The following is an 18,457-nucleotide window of genomic DNA, read 5'->3' as shown; positions in this document are numbered from 1 at the left end:
ACATCTTGGATGCCCTGGGGGTAAGCAGATAAACATCACATTTTCATTTTTGGGTGAATTATCCCTTTAATCTTTTATATAATCTAATACGATATTACATGACACTGTTTTTCTCAACAGTACAAAAGGGCCTTTTAATAAATATAATTTATATTATATTTTAGGAATAGGGTTCGTAAAAAAGGATTATTATATTTGGGAGTCCTTGGCACCAAAAAGTTAAAAAAAAAGAAACTTTTTTTTTTTTACTTATGTCATTGAAAATTGGCAACCCTCATTCAAAGGGGATTGAATTCACATTGAAAATAACTTCACTGTCAGTGTGAATGCCCAACAAGTCTTATAAATGTCATATAAATGCAAGTTTTTCAGCTTCCGGCTTAAAAAAAAAGAAACTTTTTTTTTTTTACTTATGTCATTGAAAATTGGCAACCCTCATTCAAAGGGGATTGAATTCACATTGAAAATAACTTCACTGTCAGTGTGAATGCCCAACAAGTCTTATAAATGTCATATAAATGCAAGCTTTTTTTTTCTTTTTCTTTGTGTTTCAGTGTTCATTATTCCAGCCTCATTTGTAAGTATTAAAACATACAGAATTCATGTAAGTTGCATGTTTTCCTTTGAACCAATAGGATTCTTCAAAACACCCTCAATAGTCCCCAATAGTTACTATAAGTTGTCTACAATTAGTTTTAAAGTTGCAATGAAACAGATGTAGCCCCAGATATTTTCTTCTGTATTGTGACAAACATCCAACTGATAAAAAAATAAAATAAAAGGTAGGGACATTCATTGGTTGTTGATTGGATGAAGGATCATCTAAATGCAAGCTTGCAGTTGACTGTAAAAAAGGGGCAGGTTTTAAGCAGACAAAACGATCAGAGAAGTCTTGCATCAGTCACCAGAGAGAAGTCTGTCGCTTCACAGAAGATTGAGTTATAACATTGCGATTAATAAAAATTAAATGGTTGAAAAATTTTTTTATAAAATGAAACATGCATGAATAAATCGTTCGCTATCAGATCAATAACATGCATTTAGAAAACAGGCCGGATTTATTTATTATGTTGTTTTCCAGCATAGCCCTCAATGGAGATCGACAGTAAGCGACAAGCTGTCACTCTGGATCTCTTTTGATCCCATCAGCTGTTCTCCACACTTTTTCCAAGCATCTCAGTGCATGATGGCTGACCTGTGATCAGGTTCACTGTAGCCGGTGGGAGGCCTGATCTTACATCAGAAGTCCTGCACCAGCATCCAGCCCAAATCCAATGGCTGCGTTTCTTTCCCAGGCTCCCTCCTGGGTGGTGAGCCCCAGTCTTGATTGAGGGATCAATGGAGGGAGGGGTTGTCTCGGAGGCAGGCCCAGGTAGCTGTCGCTCTGATTGGATATCGACTCGCTCTCAATGGGGCCTGAGTGGAGGAATTATGTTGTCACGGCGACTACAATTTGTGACTGCGCTGCGAGACGGAGCCGAACGCGCGTCTCTCGCTCTCTTTCTGTGTCTGTGACATTGATTCTCATTCATCCTGCAGATGCAAGGCAGTATGAGCACGGGAGGGAGGGACGGCGCGGAAAAAATGTGTGTGTGTGAAGAGGGCGATCCACAGAATGAAAGGGAACTGCCAAAAAGCACACACAAAAGAGTCAGTTCCTCAAATTGAAAATGGACTAATTCAATTGTTTAGACAAGACTGTGTTGTGTTTTAAGGGACGGAGTGTGTAAATCAGCAAACTTCTGTGATCCAGCATTTTAACGATAGTTTATGTGTGTTTGTCTACATCAGGGTTTCCTAAAGGGGGGTTTGTGAGTTGATGAAAAGCTACTAATTAATTATATTCACTGTAAAATTTAAAAAAATAACTGTGGGTTCAAGATAATTGTGATAAAGCTAAGTGCTGTTATCAAATCTAAGGCTGTGATTTAATTCAATAACTGGATAGTCTGATGCACTGCATGTTTCAAAGTAAAGTGAGGCATGCGAGCAGCTTGTGATTTGTTTTTTCCTCATCGTCTGAGAACTTGTCGGTTCACAGTAAATGCAACAAACTCCAATTCTGCTGGTGCTGCAAGTTTAACATGCATTTGGGAACGCAGTGTACGTAAAGATGTACTTTGTTTACACATTCACATAATACTGCATTTCAGCAGTGTTCTGGCAAAATAAAGGCTGGAGGATGTTTAAAGCTTGAGTTTTAATGTTTGAAAGTGAATTTAAGAGACATTAACTTTTAGTGTTAGATAAAAGTATTATTATTATTATCAAATATTATTTTTACATTACTTTGTAATTTACAACAGTAATATATTTCTATCTCCATTTTTGTAATCACAGTTAAAATAATAATTATTATTATTTCAAGAAATTATAATTATTATTTAAAATTGCTAAAACACCAGTGTGAATGTAATGTGGACTGAGACACGATCACAACTAAAAGAGGTTTGAGTGTACTAACTCCAGCTAAAGTGTCAAAATAAAATACTTACAAAAAACCCCCCCGATTAAATATTTTATCAATTTACTTGCATATCATGTGACCATTTAACTGGGTTCTAAAGGTTTGGCTGACAAAAAAGTTTGGGAACCCCTGGTATATATCACTGAATTGTATGTGCCATGGTAGATCGGTGTTTCGGTCCTGTGAGATTTCTCGGTGTGTAAACAGCATTGTTCAAGTACAAAAGTCTCCAAGAACATCTCATTGTTGTACTAAGATGACCCTGGAGGTTTCAATCAATACAGAGCCATTGATTCTGTTGAGTTTTATATCCTCCACAGCTGAGAAGACATTAATAATTCTACTAAAACTTAGTTAATCTCCCGCTAATGGATCCAAACCAAGGGCTTACACTAAGCTGTGGCAGGAGCGAAAGCTATGTGTTTGGGAAGATTGTTCATTTGATGCATCAAGGTGTGTGTGTGTGTTATGTCCATGAAGTGGAAAACACACGTCACGGAATTTGGCAAATTTTGGAAGAAAAATCTGAAGTAGGGCTGTTCACTTAATCAAACTGCGATTTGGACTAGTGTCTGTGAATTTTAAAGTGCAAAAAGACTGCTATTTAAATCTGAAGTCTGCTAGTTATGCATGTCTCTGTGTGAATGTGTGCCGGGGTTTCGTCTACTACACAGGCATGCGTGATACTAGTGGTGTTTTCAGCGTCTGCCATTTCACTATATGAGGACATGAACACATGAACTTCATCTCCAGAGCTGCTCTGAGAGTCACTTCACCAGCACCTCTCCATTTCATTTGAGAAAACTATCATCATATCATATATGGCTTAACTTGGAAGAAACTGTGACAGAAATATAGTACTATTGTACAGTAGAATGTACTTCTCAAAGTAATAATAACGATAATAAAATGATTAAAACTTGATTTTTTAAGGAGTTTCACACAATTGTCTTCCATGTTTTAATTTTAACATTAAACCTTTGTTTTGTAGTTATGAATTCATTTGATTAGATATGTTTTTGAGTATTAAAATGTAACTAAACCATAAAGGACAAATTCTAATTTGGGGAAAATAAAATTTTAGGGGAAAAAGAAAGATTTCGCGGAACCCTAAAAAAAATTTTTTGTTAAACAGTTGTTAAATTCTATCATGATTTCAATTAATTAGGCTTTTGGATTACTAAAATCTAATTTAACCATAAAAAGGAATAAAGACAAATTTAAACAAGAAAAGAATCCATAAATAAATAAGGGGAAAAAAATGAATTCGGGAAAGAAATTGAACAGTATTTGATGTGTATGTTTGTGTGAAGGTGTGTTTGTCCTCACCAGGGTAAGGTGGGTGGTTTGGCGAGGAGCCCATGTAGGAAGTCCCACTCCATGCTCACACACTTTCCCTCGCTGACGAACGGCATGGCCGCCATCACGCCCCCTATGGGCCGCCACTTCTAACTCAGGCTGTGATTGGCCGAGGCTATGTCAGTCCGAGACCCCCAACAGAAGAGCTGAAAGACAGCAGAACAGGAGGAAGAGACAAATGAGTATTGAAATAAACGGCTATGATGTGAACTAGAATTTTACATTTTATGTTCTGAGTGGTTTTTTGCATACTCATACGCAGTCGCTAGGGTAATCTGGGTGGCAGATCAGTTGCGCGAGTCGGCACAGACCACAAAATGTGTCGAGTTAGAGTCAAGACTGAGTCCAAATGCTCAGTATGAAAATATGGTCTTGGTGAACAGTCCTGAAGAGTCCGGTCCTGTCTGGTCTTGAGTACTACAACACTGAATAATAGTATTACTTGCTTTAACAAACATGATAAAAATGATAAATTAATTTAATGCACTGATTTAATTTCCGTAACCCTTACAAATTACATTTACTGAGAATCTGTTGAATGATTCAATGATTCATTAATACAGCCAAACTTGTCAGTGTTTTGGAACAAATCGGTTGAATGAATAATTCAATGACTCACTAATTCATTCAGAAATAAAAAGTATTTTGTTTCCGGAATCTATCAGTGCTTTGAATGGAAACAGTCAACTTGTTCATTCTTGACATTCGGTGTTTTTGACTGCATTGGTTTAAAGCAGTGGTTCCCAACCCTGGTCCTGGAGGCACCCCAACACTGCACATTTTGCATGTCTCCTTTCTCTGACGCACCGATTTCAGGTCTTGAAGTCTCTACTAATGAGCTGATGACCTGAATCAGGTGTGTTTGATTAAGGAGACATGGAAAACGTGTAGTGTTGGGGTGCCTCCAGGACCAGTGTTGGGAACCACTGGTTTAAAGAACGATTTAATGACTCACTCATAATAACAGCCAATCAGCCAAATTTCCGTTTCCGACCCCACTTGTCGTGCAGCATAAAGGAAGTAAAACAGTATTTACATGTTTTCAAAGAGCTGTTTAGATTTTTATATACTGCATCGGTGCATATCAAACAACCAAATACAAGAGTACACAGACAAGAGAGCCGGTTCCGGATTCTTCCTTTGCTATTCATTGTCGCTTAACAAAATAGTCTGTTCTAGAGTGTCTTATAACGATTTGCAACAATACATGCAATCAAGCAGTTGAGATATGCTATAGAGAATATGTGATTATACTGTATGTATATGGATAAAGTTAGACATATTTATATATCCAACTTTACATAAAGAGCTGGGCAATAATATATTTATATTTTGTGATGAAATTTAAAAATATATAAAAATCAGGCAGTTAACACTGCTAAACAGTATGTATTACTTTATGTATGTGAGAATATGACATGTATGCAACTATTTTGCAACAATGTAAACAATCAAGCAGTTGAGATTTGTGATAGTACATACCACTTAACGCTGGTGTACTGTATGTACCCATGTAAGTTTGGATATACAGTGTTATTATTATTTACAAAATGTATCGCTTTAAATCCAACTGGGTTTGTGGACGTACAGCAAATCCCAAATAACAAACACACACAAAAACAGACTCCAATTCCATGAGTTTCCAGGGCTTTTTGGCCTTAGAGCTTGTCCTGGCCCTATCTCTATGACATTTAAAGGGCCAGCGTGCCCTCCAGCAGCGTGATGCCATACCCACAGGCGTGAGATGCCCGCTGGCCAGCTCTGGGATAATCACTACACAGTCATACTGGCTACATGCCACAGCCCTACACTACCCCTTTGACCTAACCTGGCTCAGTACACACACACACAACCAGCACAACATCAGCGGATTCATCACATGGGTCGATGCCACCTCTGGCACAACATGAACTTGTATAAAGCCCTGTTAATTTCAGGTGAGCCCAAGACAAGCACTATAACATCATGGCTCACAACAGCTTAGCATAAGCTGCAGAGACTGTATGAGATGTGCTTTAATGTGCTTGTTAGGTTAAGACAACACTTAGACCCTGTTCTGTTGCCCAGAAGAGAAATTTAATACAATAACAAATATATAGGTGTAGAATCTATTTTAACTCAGAAATTGATAGTAAATTTCACAAATAATTAAAAAGAATTAGCAAATAACACATTAAATAAAATTTGTAATTATGAAGTAGAATGAGTCAAGTAGTATTTTCTTGTAAAATGTACTCCAATAATCTTTGATCAAATAATTTTTTTTTTTTTTACAGTGTACAAGATCTCTTTATTATCTCAATTGTTTCTCAATAATGAGAAACAAAGCACAGAGAGCAAATGTGACCCTGGACCACAAAACCAGTCATAAGAGTCAATTTTTCAAAATTGAGATTTTTACATCATCTGAATAAATAAGCTTTCCATTGATGTATGGTTTGTTAGGATGGGACAATATTTGGCCGAGATACAACTATTTGAAAAATGGAATCTGAGGGTGCAAAAAAAATCAAAATATTGAGGAAAATCGCCTTTTATAAAATTGAAAGTTATCCAAATGAAGTCCTTAGCAATGCATATTACTAATCAAAAATTAAGTTTTGATATATTTACAGTAGGAAATTTACAAAATATCTTCATGGAACATGATCTTTACTTAATATCCTAATGATTTTTGGCATAAAAGAAAAATCGATCATTTTGACCCATACAATGTATTTTTGGCTGTTGCTACAAATATACCCCAGCGACTTAAGACTGGTTTTGTGCTCCAGGGTCACAAATGGAGAAATCTCTCACTTCTCAGATTTTCTAGAAACAGACCCAATTGATTTTCATCTCCGCTACACGGAAACAATTTGGACCAATTTTTTAAACAATTTTGAAACAATGATTTTGAAAACGAAACAATTTTTACTCAGAAATTGCTAGTAAATTCAAAAACTTACAAAGAAACACTGAATTAAACATGACATTTTGAAGCAGAAAGACTAGCATAGTATTTTCTTGTAAAACATACTCCAATAATATTTCATTTACAAAATATCAAACTGACCTGAGCAAAATGATCTGAGCTATACGTTCCACACTCATTTACAGCTCTTAGGAGAAACGTGTGACAAATTTGACGTCATTAGAACTCAAAATTGCTGATAAATTGTATATGGAACAACACTTGCACAAAATTTGGCACATATAAAAGATCAGAAGCACACATGGACAAACAAAACACATCTACATGTGAAGGAGTGCAATTAGCATTAGCAACTGTACCACACACACATTGTGATTCCTGGTCTTTAGCCTATCATGCCTCATCTAATCGCGTGCAGGATCTCGCTCGGCATCCTCACTATCTCTGCAGACATACTGGAGGTCCTGTCCAGCGTAATTGTTCAATTAACTCTGTAACCTTGATGCAAGGTGTGCAAGCATTCATGCCCTTCGCAAACGAACAATGGCATCGAAGAAGGTCATGATCTGCTGTGAAAGTCAACTATAAAGTTAAAAGCACCACATCTACCAGACTGAGAACAAGAGGCAGTCTCCTCCACTGAAGGACTGGACATTTACAGGAAATTAATATTTGGCAGTGTTAGAGCTGCTTCATATATTTGTGAAAGTACTCGGTCAATCAATATGCTGCGTCAGTTGTACAAATCAAGTTGATTGTGATTTAGCCAAGTAGGACATGTTCCTGGATAAACATCTTTGCTGGTCCTGTTGAAAGATATAAATTAATTACCTTTTTTATTATTAATTACCATTTTACCATTTACCATGTTTTCTAGGCATTTCTAGGCATTAATAATTTACTTGGTTATGTCTAAAACTCACTGGAATTTGTAGATCTATCATATAGACACATTGCTATTGTGCCTTGAAAGCTGATGAGCTAAAACCAGCTTCTTATAATGCAGTCCATGCCCTAGCAATGCCTGCAATACCAAGGTGCATTAACTGAAAAAAATAAATAAATAAAATAAATGTACACATAGAAGGCAACGTATGTCATTTCAAACCTTTATGACTTACTTTCTTTTGAGTTTTTTTTTTTTTTTTGTCTAAGTCAATGGAGTCCAATGGTCCAATGTTCTGGACTGCACTGACTTTCATTGTATGAACAAATTTCTTCAAAATAACTTATTTTGTGTTCTGCAGATGAAAGAAAATCATTCAGGTTTGGAACAGTTGTTTTAGTACTACTTGCATACACTGTAAAAAATTATTTTGCAATTTAGTTATTTCAATGACATTTTGCATAAATGTTTTGAAATCTTCCAGTTTCTGAATTTCTGACGTTTTCAGTGTCTCAACTAGTTTTTAAATTGACTTGAAAATTTGCCCCCTCAACCTAAAAAAAAAAAATCAATTCAATATTGATGTCACGTTCTCAACAACATTTATTGCGAGATTTTGTGAAGACATTGCAGACAGAAGATGTTCGTTTACTATCTTGGTCTTCGTGAGTTTCTCCGTAAAAGTTCTCAGATTTGTCTTCCAGAAACACTACACTGAAAACAATTTGGCACAATTTTTGAAAAATTTGAAGCAACAATTTTGAAAACAATGATTTTAAAACAAATTTTCACTCAAAAACGGCGAGTAAATTTCATAAATAATTACAAAGAAACACACTGAATTAAAAGTTTAATTTTAAAGTAGAAAGACTGATATAGTAGTTTCTTAAAAATCTTTCTTTGTTCAAATAATTATTTACAATGTATATATACAAAGAGACGTTCGTCAATCATTTTGGTGAGCTTCTCCGCAAAGGTTGAAAATTTGATAAGTATTTGTACTTATTGGTTTAAAACTTGTGAAAACAATATCTAAGAAGAGTACAAGTATGGTTTAAAGTGTCATATTTTCTATTCAATTCAATTCAAGTTTATTTGTATAGCGTTTTCACGATACAAATCGTTGCAAAGCAACTTTACAGCAAATTAAGTTTCTACAATATTTAGTGGTAGCTTATCAGTGGTGACTGTCAGTTAATGTACATATGGCAGAAATGTACGGAAAAATCAATTAAAGACGTAATCAAACAGACAATGAACACTATTAACAGCAATTATTATATGATGCAGTCAAACTTATAGCTAAAAAAAATGTCAGTGTTATTACCGCAGTATGCTCAAGCCTCAAAACACATGAGTTTCCATAGTATTTTCCAATTAAATATTATATTAAAATATTCTCCCTTACGGTACTGAGCTGAACCCATTTGGTGAACAATAAAAATCGGCATTTATTATTTGAGCCCAGTGCTGCATTAGAGACCGTTCAAACTGTATGGATTTAGAAAGAGCGGGAATTTTCAAAAATGAACTTCTTTAAACTTCAAAACGTCTTATAATCCCAAAGACTTCCGTGAAATACAAGTGTGTGTGTGTGTATACATAGATCAACAAATAAAATTAGGAAAAAACATAAGTATATTATAGTATTTAATATTTTAATATTTGTTCGTTTTAATTTCAGTTTGTTTTAGTAATGTTGCTGTGCTTTTGTCTTTTTTACATTTGTTTTAATATTTCTATTTAACTTTATTTTTCCTTCAGTTATAGTTGTAGTAATTTTAGTACTTAAACATTGCTAATTTACAGTAATTTCAAGGTTTTTTAATCTAATATTTATATTTGTATGGCTTGTATGCGGTGTTATTTGGCTCAGGCCGGGGTACGGGAGCAAACCAAGCCTGGGTGTGTGTTTGGACGAGCCTGTGGCTGTTTGTTTTCAGAGGGGATCGTTAATTAGGGCCTCCAGCTGTCAGAGGTTCGTTAGTGCGCTCCGCCCCTCCGTATGGAGCCGCCAAATGGGGAAAATGAACACATTTAAGCCAGTCTGCACGGAGACAATACACCACGTCTATTACCAACTCTCTTTAACTCCCTCTCTCTTCTCTCTCACACAACATTTATTGGTCCCACATTTCCAGGCCAGATATAACACTGCCATTCCATTTTAAATGTCACATGCAGTGGTATGAGGATGCGTGAAGGACCTCTGGAACAGTCTGGATTATTCATTTTTTGTAATGCAGGGTGACTCTAGTGACTTTGACCTTTGAATGCCTTTGACAGAAGAAGAAAACAATTCCTGTGTGTGGCCATCGCGCACTTTCTCTCTCACTTTCCAGGCACCCGCCTCCTTTTCCCTCTTTTTCTTAACAAAATCTAAACAGCAAACAGCTGTGGCGGGCCAGTCACATCACACAGCTTTCTAACCATAACTTTCTAGAGGTTAATCTGACACTGAGGGGTTGACTACTGACGCTGAAATCTCGCCTTCAGCTTTGGACAAAATTTAAGCACCAGCTCACCCAAAAATGACAGTTCGGTCATCCTTTACTCATCTTTTACTCATCATTTACTCATGAAACGCATTTATCAATTGGCTTCGGAAGACTTTTACATCATATTTGAAGTTGGAAAGCTAAAGTTCCCATTCAGTGTAAATGCATGGAAAACAAATCAAATCTGTGAAATTTCTCCTTTTGTGTCTTGCAGAAGAAAGCAAGAGTGGTTCTCAACTACAATAACACATTTAGTGTAGAACTTACTATAATTTTAACAATTGCTAGTACATTTCACAAATAATTACAAAGAACCGACAAGTAAACAAATTTTTAGTTAGAAAGACTGAAATAGTATTTTCTTCCAATTTTCCTCATATGCCATATGCTGTCCTTTGACAATTTATTCATCAAAAGTGATAGTAAAAGGAAAGTCAATCAATACCTTCCATATTCATTTACTGTTAATGTTCATTGCAGCTTGTCATCTGAACAGCAAATATCACTTTAAAGTTCAATGCAATTCTGTAAGTCCAGTTTGTTCTCTTGTAAAAAAAATAAAAAATTATTTTGGTGCAAACTTTGGCTTAATTAGTGTCAGCAAAAAAAGAAGTTCATGGTTGTTATTTCTGTAAGGGCTGCAAAAGTCGCAAAAACAAAGTAGTTATGTCACTAAAATCATCCGAGAGAACAAAAGTCATCTTTAAAAGATTAACACAAAGTCATGCAGAAAAGAAAATTCTATTTTCATGCAGAAAAAAAAATTTGAACTCCTCTCAGTCTTGGATGCACTTATAAAGAGCATATCAAGGTAATATTTAATATAAATAACTGCAGAAATGATATTATAGCTTGTAACATTAAATTATATTTGCTTTTGAAATTATTAATCCGATATCTTTGAAGTGCAAATAGTTCAGCCACACACACACACACACACACGTATACTGTATATATACTGCACGTAGTTTTCTATCAATATATGGAGCTTTTTCTGCAGAATACTAATTTCTCCTCGCATCTCTCTGCATTTGAAGTTCAGCATTAGGAAGTCAGATGTTGTCTCGTTTTCTTCGAACGCTGATAAATCAGCTCTGGTCAACAGCATTTCTCTCTCCCTATCTCGTTTAACTGGAGCTCTCTCGCTCTGCGCTCTTGCTGGACACAGCTCTCGTGGTTTGCCGCTGACCTTGGCGGCTTCCCATCACTCCCAGTCCAAGGTTCCTCTCAAATCCTTCGAGCTGGAGGCTGCGTCTTCATCTTCACCTGCAGGCCCATTAATTATCAAATGGAATCAATACCCCATTTGATTAGATCAAATGGACCCTACCCGCCCAGACCCGCAACGGTGAAGCGGAAAGCGGAATGGATGCTCGACTGGCCCCTGAGATCTTCCATACGTCCCTCACATGAAGACAAATTTTGTGTTTCTTTTTAAATAAAATTTTAAATAGCAAAACAGTGACTAAGGAATTGAAAGCTTGAGAGAGGAAAATATACCAGTAATTTTCAGATTTTCTCAACCCTTGAAGCTCTAAGGACATAAGCAATCATTCAACAGTGACAAAATTAGATGTTCACAAAGAAAGTTAGTGGGGGGGGATCTCAATGAAATCTCTTTAATATCTCTGTTTTTTTTTTTCCTAGACAGCAGTGAGATTAAACGGAGAGTATGTGGTGAAAATTTTTTTTTTTTAAATCCAGTAATCTTGACATGTGTCTCTTCCAGATATTATACAACGGTCTCTCATTCAGATTTGCCAACATAAATCAGAGATTTCAATATAAACATGTCTTGTTCAGTTATTCCAAGACTGAATGATCTTTATTTCATTGACTCAGGTTGGATGTGCACAGTTCTATAACTTTTAAAATGAAAGAACTATAAAGAAAAAATACGCATTTCAAAATATTGAAGAATTGCATTGTGAATACTGTTAAATCTGAAACACACACAGTATTCGGCCCCTTAGGAAGGGAACGGGTCCTGAAACACACATAGGGTCAAACAGCCAGAGACCGCTGCGCAGATGATGTCAGAGAAAAGTCTAGTCTGTATCCAGCCATATTAGTGCATTTAAACGTCCCTGTATCAAGCGGAGTACCATTTGCACATCAGTGAGAATACGAGGATTTTGCACTATTATGGATACATTTAATATACTGAGTGCATGTTTGTTGCTTTTTTTCCCACATGGACAACTGCAGAATATGTGTGTGAATCACATAAAACCTTTCATGAACATTTCATTTTCAAATCAAAAGAAAAAACTAAGAAATTATATTTTGCATTAAGAAAATGAAGCTTATATTGAACTGATACATTATTTTAATGCCAATTAAACAAATATTCCCAAAAACGCGTTACTTTAATGCAATAAAAGTTTACACCATTGAGATTTTTTGTTTTGTGAATTTGTGGGAAAATAAGCTTATTTGTAATGCAAAGATGTTTGAAAATATTAATTTGAATTTATTTACATTTAAACAATTTTTATGTTAATAGTTTTTTTTTTTTTATTATTATTATTTTGGGGTGAAATGCGACCTAAACATTTTCATGAGATTCACCATTGGTTTCAAAAATATATTGACAATATCTGACTGTCGTAAGGTGCTCTGTCTCACTTGTGTAATGCTTATGTACATGTTATGGATGATGAGCGATCATTTCAAGGCTGCAGTATAGGTCAAAAGCAGTTAGTAAGATCACATCTTCTTGACTGCAGAAGACTGAGGGGTCTGTATATCGACAGGGGCTCTTGTTTGTGTGTGTGTGTGTGTGTGTTTATAAGGGCATATCGATGTGTGTGTGTGCGTGTGTGTATGTTGAGTATATAAATATCCGCGCGTGTCCCTGCAGAGCTGGGTGTGAGTGGCAGGAAGTGGTTATGTAAAGAGTCACAACGGGCTGCAGTGGACAGCCTGACCACAGATCAGGTCAACCAAGTGTGACACCAACAGCTTCTCACTGACACCTCGCTGACACTGTCTGTCACCAGGCCTGTCTGTCCCACTCCAAGTGTGTGTGTGACGGCTTTTATGGTCCTATAGCTCCCTCGTACATACCTGGATAACTTCTATCAATTCTCTATTCACGTTCTTTTCCGAGATGCCCCCAAATGCGGATATAGTCTTTGGATGTGTATGCTTTACTAACATACCGGCTCACTTTCAATAAAATGGCCATTTTTGGATCCGTGATTAATAGAGTTACACTATGTTAAATTATAGTAACCATTAGTAACATGTTTTATTCAGCAAACACTGTCCAGCTGGAATCTAAACAACAACAAAAATATAAAGACAATTTAAAAGCAATAAGCAATAAAAACTGTTACCAAAAAAAATGTTCTATATGTACTGCAGTAACATCTAAATAAACAACTTTTATTCAAGTTAATTTTTTTTTTTAATATGACTGAATAACTTTGCATTACTCTACATAATCACAATCATTTTAAACTGGTATGTTAGGTAGAAAAGCTTAAGCTTTATTATCTGCTCCTTTTCACTTTTTACAGTGTGTTCAGACAATTACATTTAAAGAGCAACAGGTAGATTCCCAGAAGCTATTGACCGAAACACTCAACCAAAGCAAAATGATGAAAAGAAACCAGCAAGCAAACTTCCACCCTCCTAAACCTAAAATGACCCAGAGTCCCAAGCAGGTTCACTCACTTTTTGTGTTTTTCCTGGGCAACTGCTCCCATAGTAAGTGTGAAAGTGTCAAAATAATTCCTGCCCTATAATTCCAACTGTCCAGCATAGCTACACAACAAATAAACAGTATGAATGTTCTTTTTATTAAGCAATCTAGCTGGAAAATACACATTATAAATGAGAATTGTACTTACACTTTACAATCTAGTTTGTTACATTGTAATAACTTTGTAAGTACATGGTAAGTACAGACTAATACTGACAAATTGATTTAATGTAAAAATATTTTGTGGAGCTGCTTAAAAATACAGTCATTGTTATTACTGTAATAATTCATTATAGTCACATGCAATATGTGCTAAATGAATATATAGAACTACAGTGACTTCGCTTAAGGTTGCAACTTAAATGCAATCTAAAGTGCTGCCAGCATCAAAATAATTGTCTAAGATGCATGACAAATAATAACAGTGAGATAAATTATTATTACTATTATTATTATTATGCAATAATATTGACACTTCTTGTTACAATAATAAATATGCATTTAAAAAGTGTATTTAAATTTTTTTCTTCTCAAAAAGTTAATTAAAAAACAAGCAGAACTGAATTCAAACACATCATTACAAACTATTTAGATTCTTTAATAATCCCATGCGAAGCCCAAACTGACTGATGAAGGAAAAGGTTCATATTTACCCGTGCTTTTCATCCCTAATATAAATCCAGTCATTTAGAAGAAGCTGTTAATTCCAAAGACATCAGATAACAGAAGACGGCCGTCTCGCCGCTACCATTCACTACCTTCCACAGAACACGGCGTCAATGCAAAGCGCACTAATCTTGTAAAATCCACTAATTAAGTGAGAGCGGATGTTTGAGAGCGAGCCGAGGCGGTCCGCACAATTAACCCCAGCGTTCCTCCCCTCCGTTCCCAATACCTCCGTCATTGAGGGAGGAAAACAAGTGCACTTATGAGCAAAGTGTCTTTCCCAAAAACTTTCCCAGGAAGCCTCCAGGCATGCAGCCATCAACAAGTTTAAGAGGAGAAAGGAGAAACCCTTCGATCGGATCTACATCAGAGTGAGACTTAAAACTGTCAGATATACATGTGACAGTCTGGCATGTGGACGTCAACATGGACTAGAACAAGAGGAAGTTGTGTTACCCACTACAAGGGGACTCACCTGATGTGCATGTCCACCCAGCTGTTTTGGGGGCAGATGTTTCCCTCCTCCTCTTCCTCAGATGCCTCGGACCCGTCCGGATACCCGAACCGGTGACCCTCCCCTCTGTTCAGTCCACGTTTCAGGACCCCTCGCGCTCCCACACACACATACAAACGCACACACACACTCACACGGGGTGTGACAAGGGGGTCAGACGGGGCCAAGAACAATCCCAGCTGCCGGCACAAAAGAGCAGGCGAATACACAGCGGTCTGCTGCCGCAAAAGCGTGTGTGTGCGTGTGTTTGTGGGCGCACAGCGGCGGCGGCGGTAGTGACCGCGCTCTCACTCTCTCTCCTCCCTCACTTTCCAAGCGGGATCGCCTCAGATATGACTGGAGTTAGAGGATGCGAGTCTGTTTCCTTCTCTGGCGTGCTCCCCGCTTTGGCTCTCTCTCTTTCCTCGTTGAGCTTCTTTTCTTTTCATTTCCTCTTGGGAAAGCTGCACGCACCAGTCGTCTCTTCACCCGCTCACTCTCTCTCCCCTCAATCGCTAGTAAATATAAAAGAAATGCTTGTACGGCCCCTCCCTCTCTCTCTCTCTCTCTCTCTCGTTTACACTCCCTCCTCCCCGCTGCCCTCACTTTTCTTTCTCACTGTCAAAGCTGCCTTTCAAATGCTGATTAGCACACAGAGTAAAAGAGAGCAAGGGAGAGTGGAGTTATGGCTAGCGTTCGGCTAAGATTCCGTCACATTCGAATTGAACAACACTTCTCTCAGACAAACACATACTTTAGTCTCCGTCCTCAGCGTAACTGCTCTATTGATATCATTTCGCCCCAACGGGCTCATGCTAACAAACACTGAGCGAATAAACCCGCTCGGACTGTTTCGCACACCCGCGCCCCTCTCCCACCCCTCCCCGGTTCGTTCTTCTTGCCCTCAAACACTACTCAGAATATTGATACATCACCCCCTCCTCCTTTCTTTCCTCCGTTTCTCTCTCTCTCCATCACTCACTTTCTCCGCTGAATACTGATAGGTTGTCTAGTCCGTGGTCTGGGTTTCAAATTCTCATTCTCTCTCTTTCTTCCGTGCGCTCGCACAAAAGCTCTCCGTAGCATAAAGGCAAAAACGGCAGAAGTTAATGCACTGGGCGCAACATAAATTCACTTAAGCACCATTTCAGATTATGTCAAGCCAAAAATTGGCGTAAGCGCTCCGGAAGGAGGAGAAAAGAATGCCTGCGGCTGTAAAACACGGAAAGTGATGCGGAGGTGATGGGATATTAAGAAAACAAAGAAGTGCGTGGAAAATGTGTAAGAGAACTCCTACTTTTGCTGTTGTCAGGGAGCTGGACAGAAAGAGACAGTGAGTGAAAGAGAGAAATAAAGGACAGCGGGACAGTCCAGACCATAGAAGACTCCCAAAGAAGTTTAAACAGCTGACTGCAAAGTTGTCAAACACACATCTGATAGCACAAATACACACATTTAGCCAGCTGAATGAGGACGTATTAGCAGTGATTCTCAACTGGTGGATCTCAAGCCTGTTCTTTTGTGGATATAAAATAGTAGGGGAGAGTTGACTCTCGGTTTGTGGGGTTCAGAGTATCTTTTTATTTTTCACATGAATTTCACAGGTTTACTACAAATATGTTGTCTTGTTTCATTATTACAGTGTATAATTTTCTTCTTTATTTACCCCGAAGGAATAGAAGTGAAATATGACAACATGCCCCATAGGTGGGGCACATTGTAACGTATATAACAGCTTAAAATGTTATCTGATCTAATCATCATTATTGATCTAATTATTAACTTTTTCATATGAAATAATGGCTTTTTTTAATCATTAAAAATATACTCATTTTGGAGTTTCAATGAACACACCACAAAATAGAACTATATGGCAGAGTTCAAAACAATGTGTAAATAGATGAAGAAACATTCAGAGATTCAGAAAAACACAGAACTGAACACAGCACACCTCCTCCTCTCCACACACAGCTCTCAGACAAATAGACAAGCCAGTACGAATGCTTTAAATTTCTTGAAATATACATTTCTGAATATTCATGTTTTCTCTCACAGTTCTTATTTCACGGTTTCTCAATAAAATTAATAAGAGTGAATGTGAATTACATTGCTAATGTCATAGAATAACATCTAATAGCGGGGCGCATTTTAATGCAGTGTCACAATGACAGATTGAAGGTTAAAGTAATAGCAAATTTGTCTCATTTTAAATAAACACTAAACAAAACTTAAGAAATATGTTTACTTTTTCATAAAAAAAAAATTCTTAATGGTCCTAAATAGGTCTCTTTTAGGGCTCAAAATGTAATTTAATTTAATATTTAAATATGATACAATTTTTATATTTCTTGTTTCTGTGCATAATTACCAATGATTTATCCAAACCCAAACTCTACAACTAAAAGAAAAGCTTTTGCAGTTTTAAAATAATAATTTAAAAAATGCACACACATAAAGACAACAAAACTCAACGTCCACAGACACGACTATCACAAGAAAAAAGAAAAGAGAGCACAAACATGATATGACAGAAAGAAAGTGTAGCTGGAAGAATAAAAGAGAAAGACAACAGCAGTGTAGAGTAAGTCACTGAATCCACTGTCCAGTGTCCTTGATGCAAAGATTCAGACAGGGTTTTAACATAGAGAGTGTTATTGTCCGTATGATTTTACACACACACACACACACACACACAGAGAGAGAGAGAGCAGTGTCCTCTCCTGATGTCCTCACCTGGACCATTTCAGTTCTGGCACAGGCCCAGTATTCACTCACTGTATTAACATCAGCTTCTGTCATAGAACAACTGTGCTTCCACCATTAGCCTACTTTAAACAAATATAATCTTCAAAAGTATTTAGTCTGCTTATGAATTAAATGAATGGTTCAGTCACAAATTAAAATGTTACCATTACAAATCTGTATGATTTTCTTCCTTCTTCAAATTCTGTCTCAAACAATAGAGTGGCTTTGGGGGCAGGGCTTTGATAGAGAGGGGGGAGTGGTTAGGAAACCTGTTTGGAAGCTGTCATTATTTTAACTAACTGCACTCAAGATGATTGTTGGTGGAGGTATTAAGTCAGTAGGGCTGCACAATTAATCGAAATAACAAAATCGCAACATGGCATGTAAGATTAAATCACAGCCTTCTGTTCCAAGTTTGGTTCACTTTAACAATAAAAGTTGGGTTTTTGAAAAAGGGTTGACATTTGAAAAAGAACAAATTAAGACATAAAAAAAAATATTATATTATTTTCTTAAATCCTTGATTTTTTATTTTATTTTACAGTGAAATATGACATTCTTATTTAGTTTTTATTTTATTTAGTAATAATTTAAGAAAAATCCAAATTAGATGTATTCCCCAAATCATGCAGCCCTACAGAAGTTCAGATAAAGTTCAGATAATGTTCTCAAATGTGGAGCATCAGATGAACAAGCCTTTGAATTCTCTGACTCAAAGCC

General features: G+C 36.8%; 1 protein-coding gene across 1 annotated transcript in view; it reads right to left on the bottom strand.

The window, feature by feature from the left end:
- LOC107724966 (neuronal PAS domain-containing protein 1-like) overlaps nucleotides 1–15,468 on the bottom strand; it is a 61,326-nt gene extending 45,858 nt beyond the window's left edge. The window contains exons 1-2 of the mRNA XM_016534067.1: nucleotides 14,975–15,468; nucleotides 3,797–3,972 (exon numbers count right to left, since the gene is read on the bottom strand). Of these exons, the coding sequence (XP_016389553.1) occupies nucleotides 3,797–3,891 (95 nt within the window). The 5' untranslated portion in view covers nucleotides 3,892–3,972; nucleotides 14,975–15,468. The remainder of the gene's footprint in view (nucleotides 1–3,796; nucleotides 3,973–14,974) is intronic.
- Nucleotides 15,469–18,457: the final 2,989 nt, after the last annotated feature.

This window comes from Sinocyclocheilus rhinocerous, unplaced genomic scaffold (genome assembly GCF_001515625.1).
Source record: "Sinocyclocheilus rhinocerous isolate Xijiao unplaced genomic scaffold, SAMN03320098_v1.1 scaffold996, whole genome shotgun sequence".
Taxonomy (NCBI): Eukaryota; Metazoa; Chordata; class Actinopteri; order Cypriniformes; family Cyprinidae; genus Sinocyclocheilus; species Sinocyclocheilus rhinocerous.
Note: the sequence above shows the minus strand (reverse complement) of the source record. Positions and strands in the feature narration are given on the sequence as shown.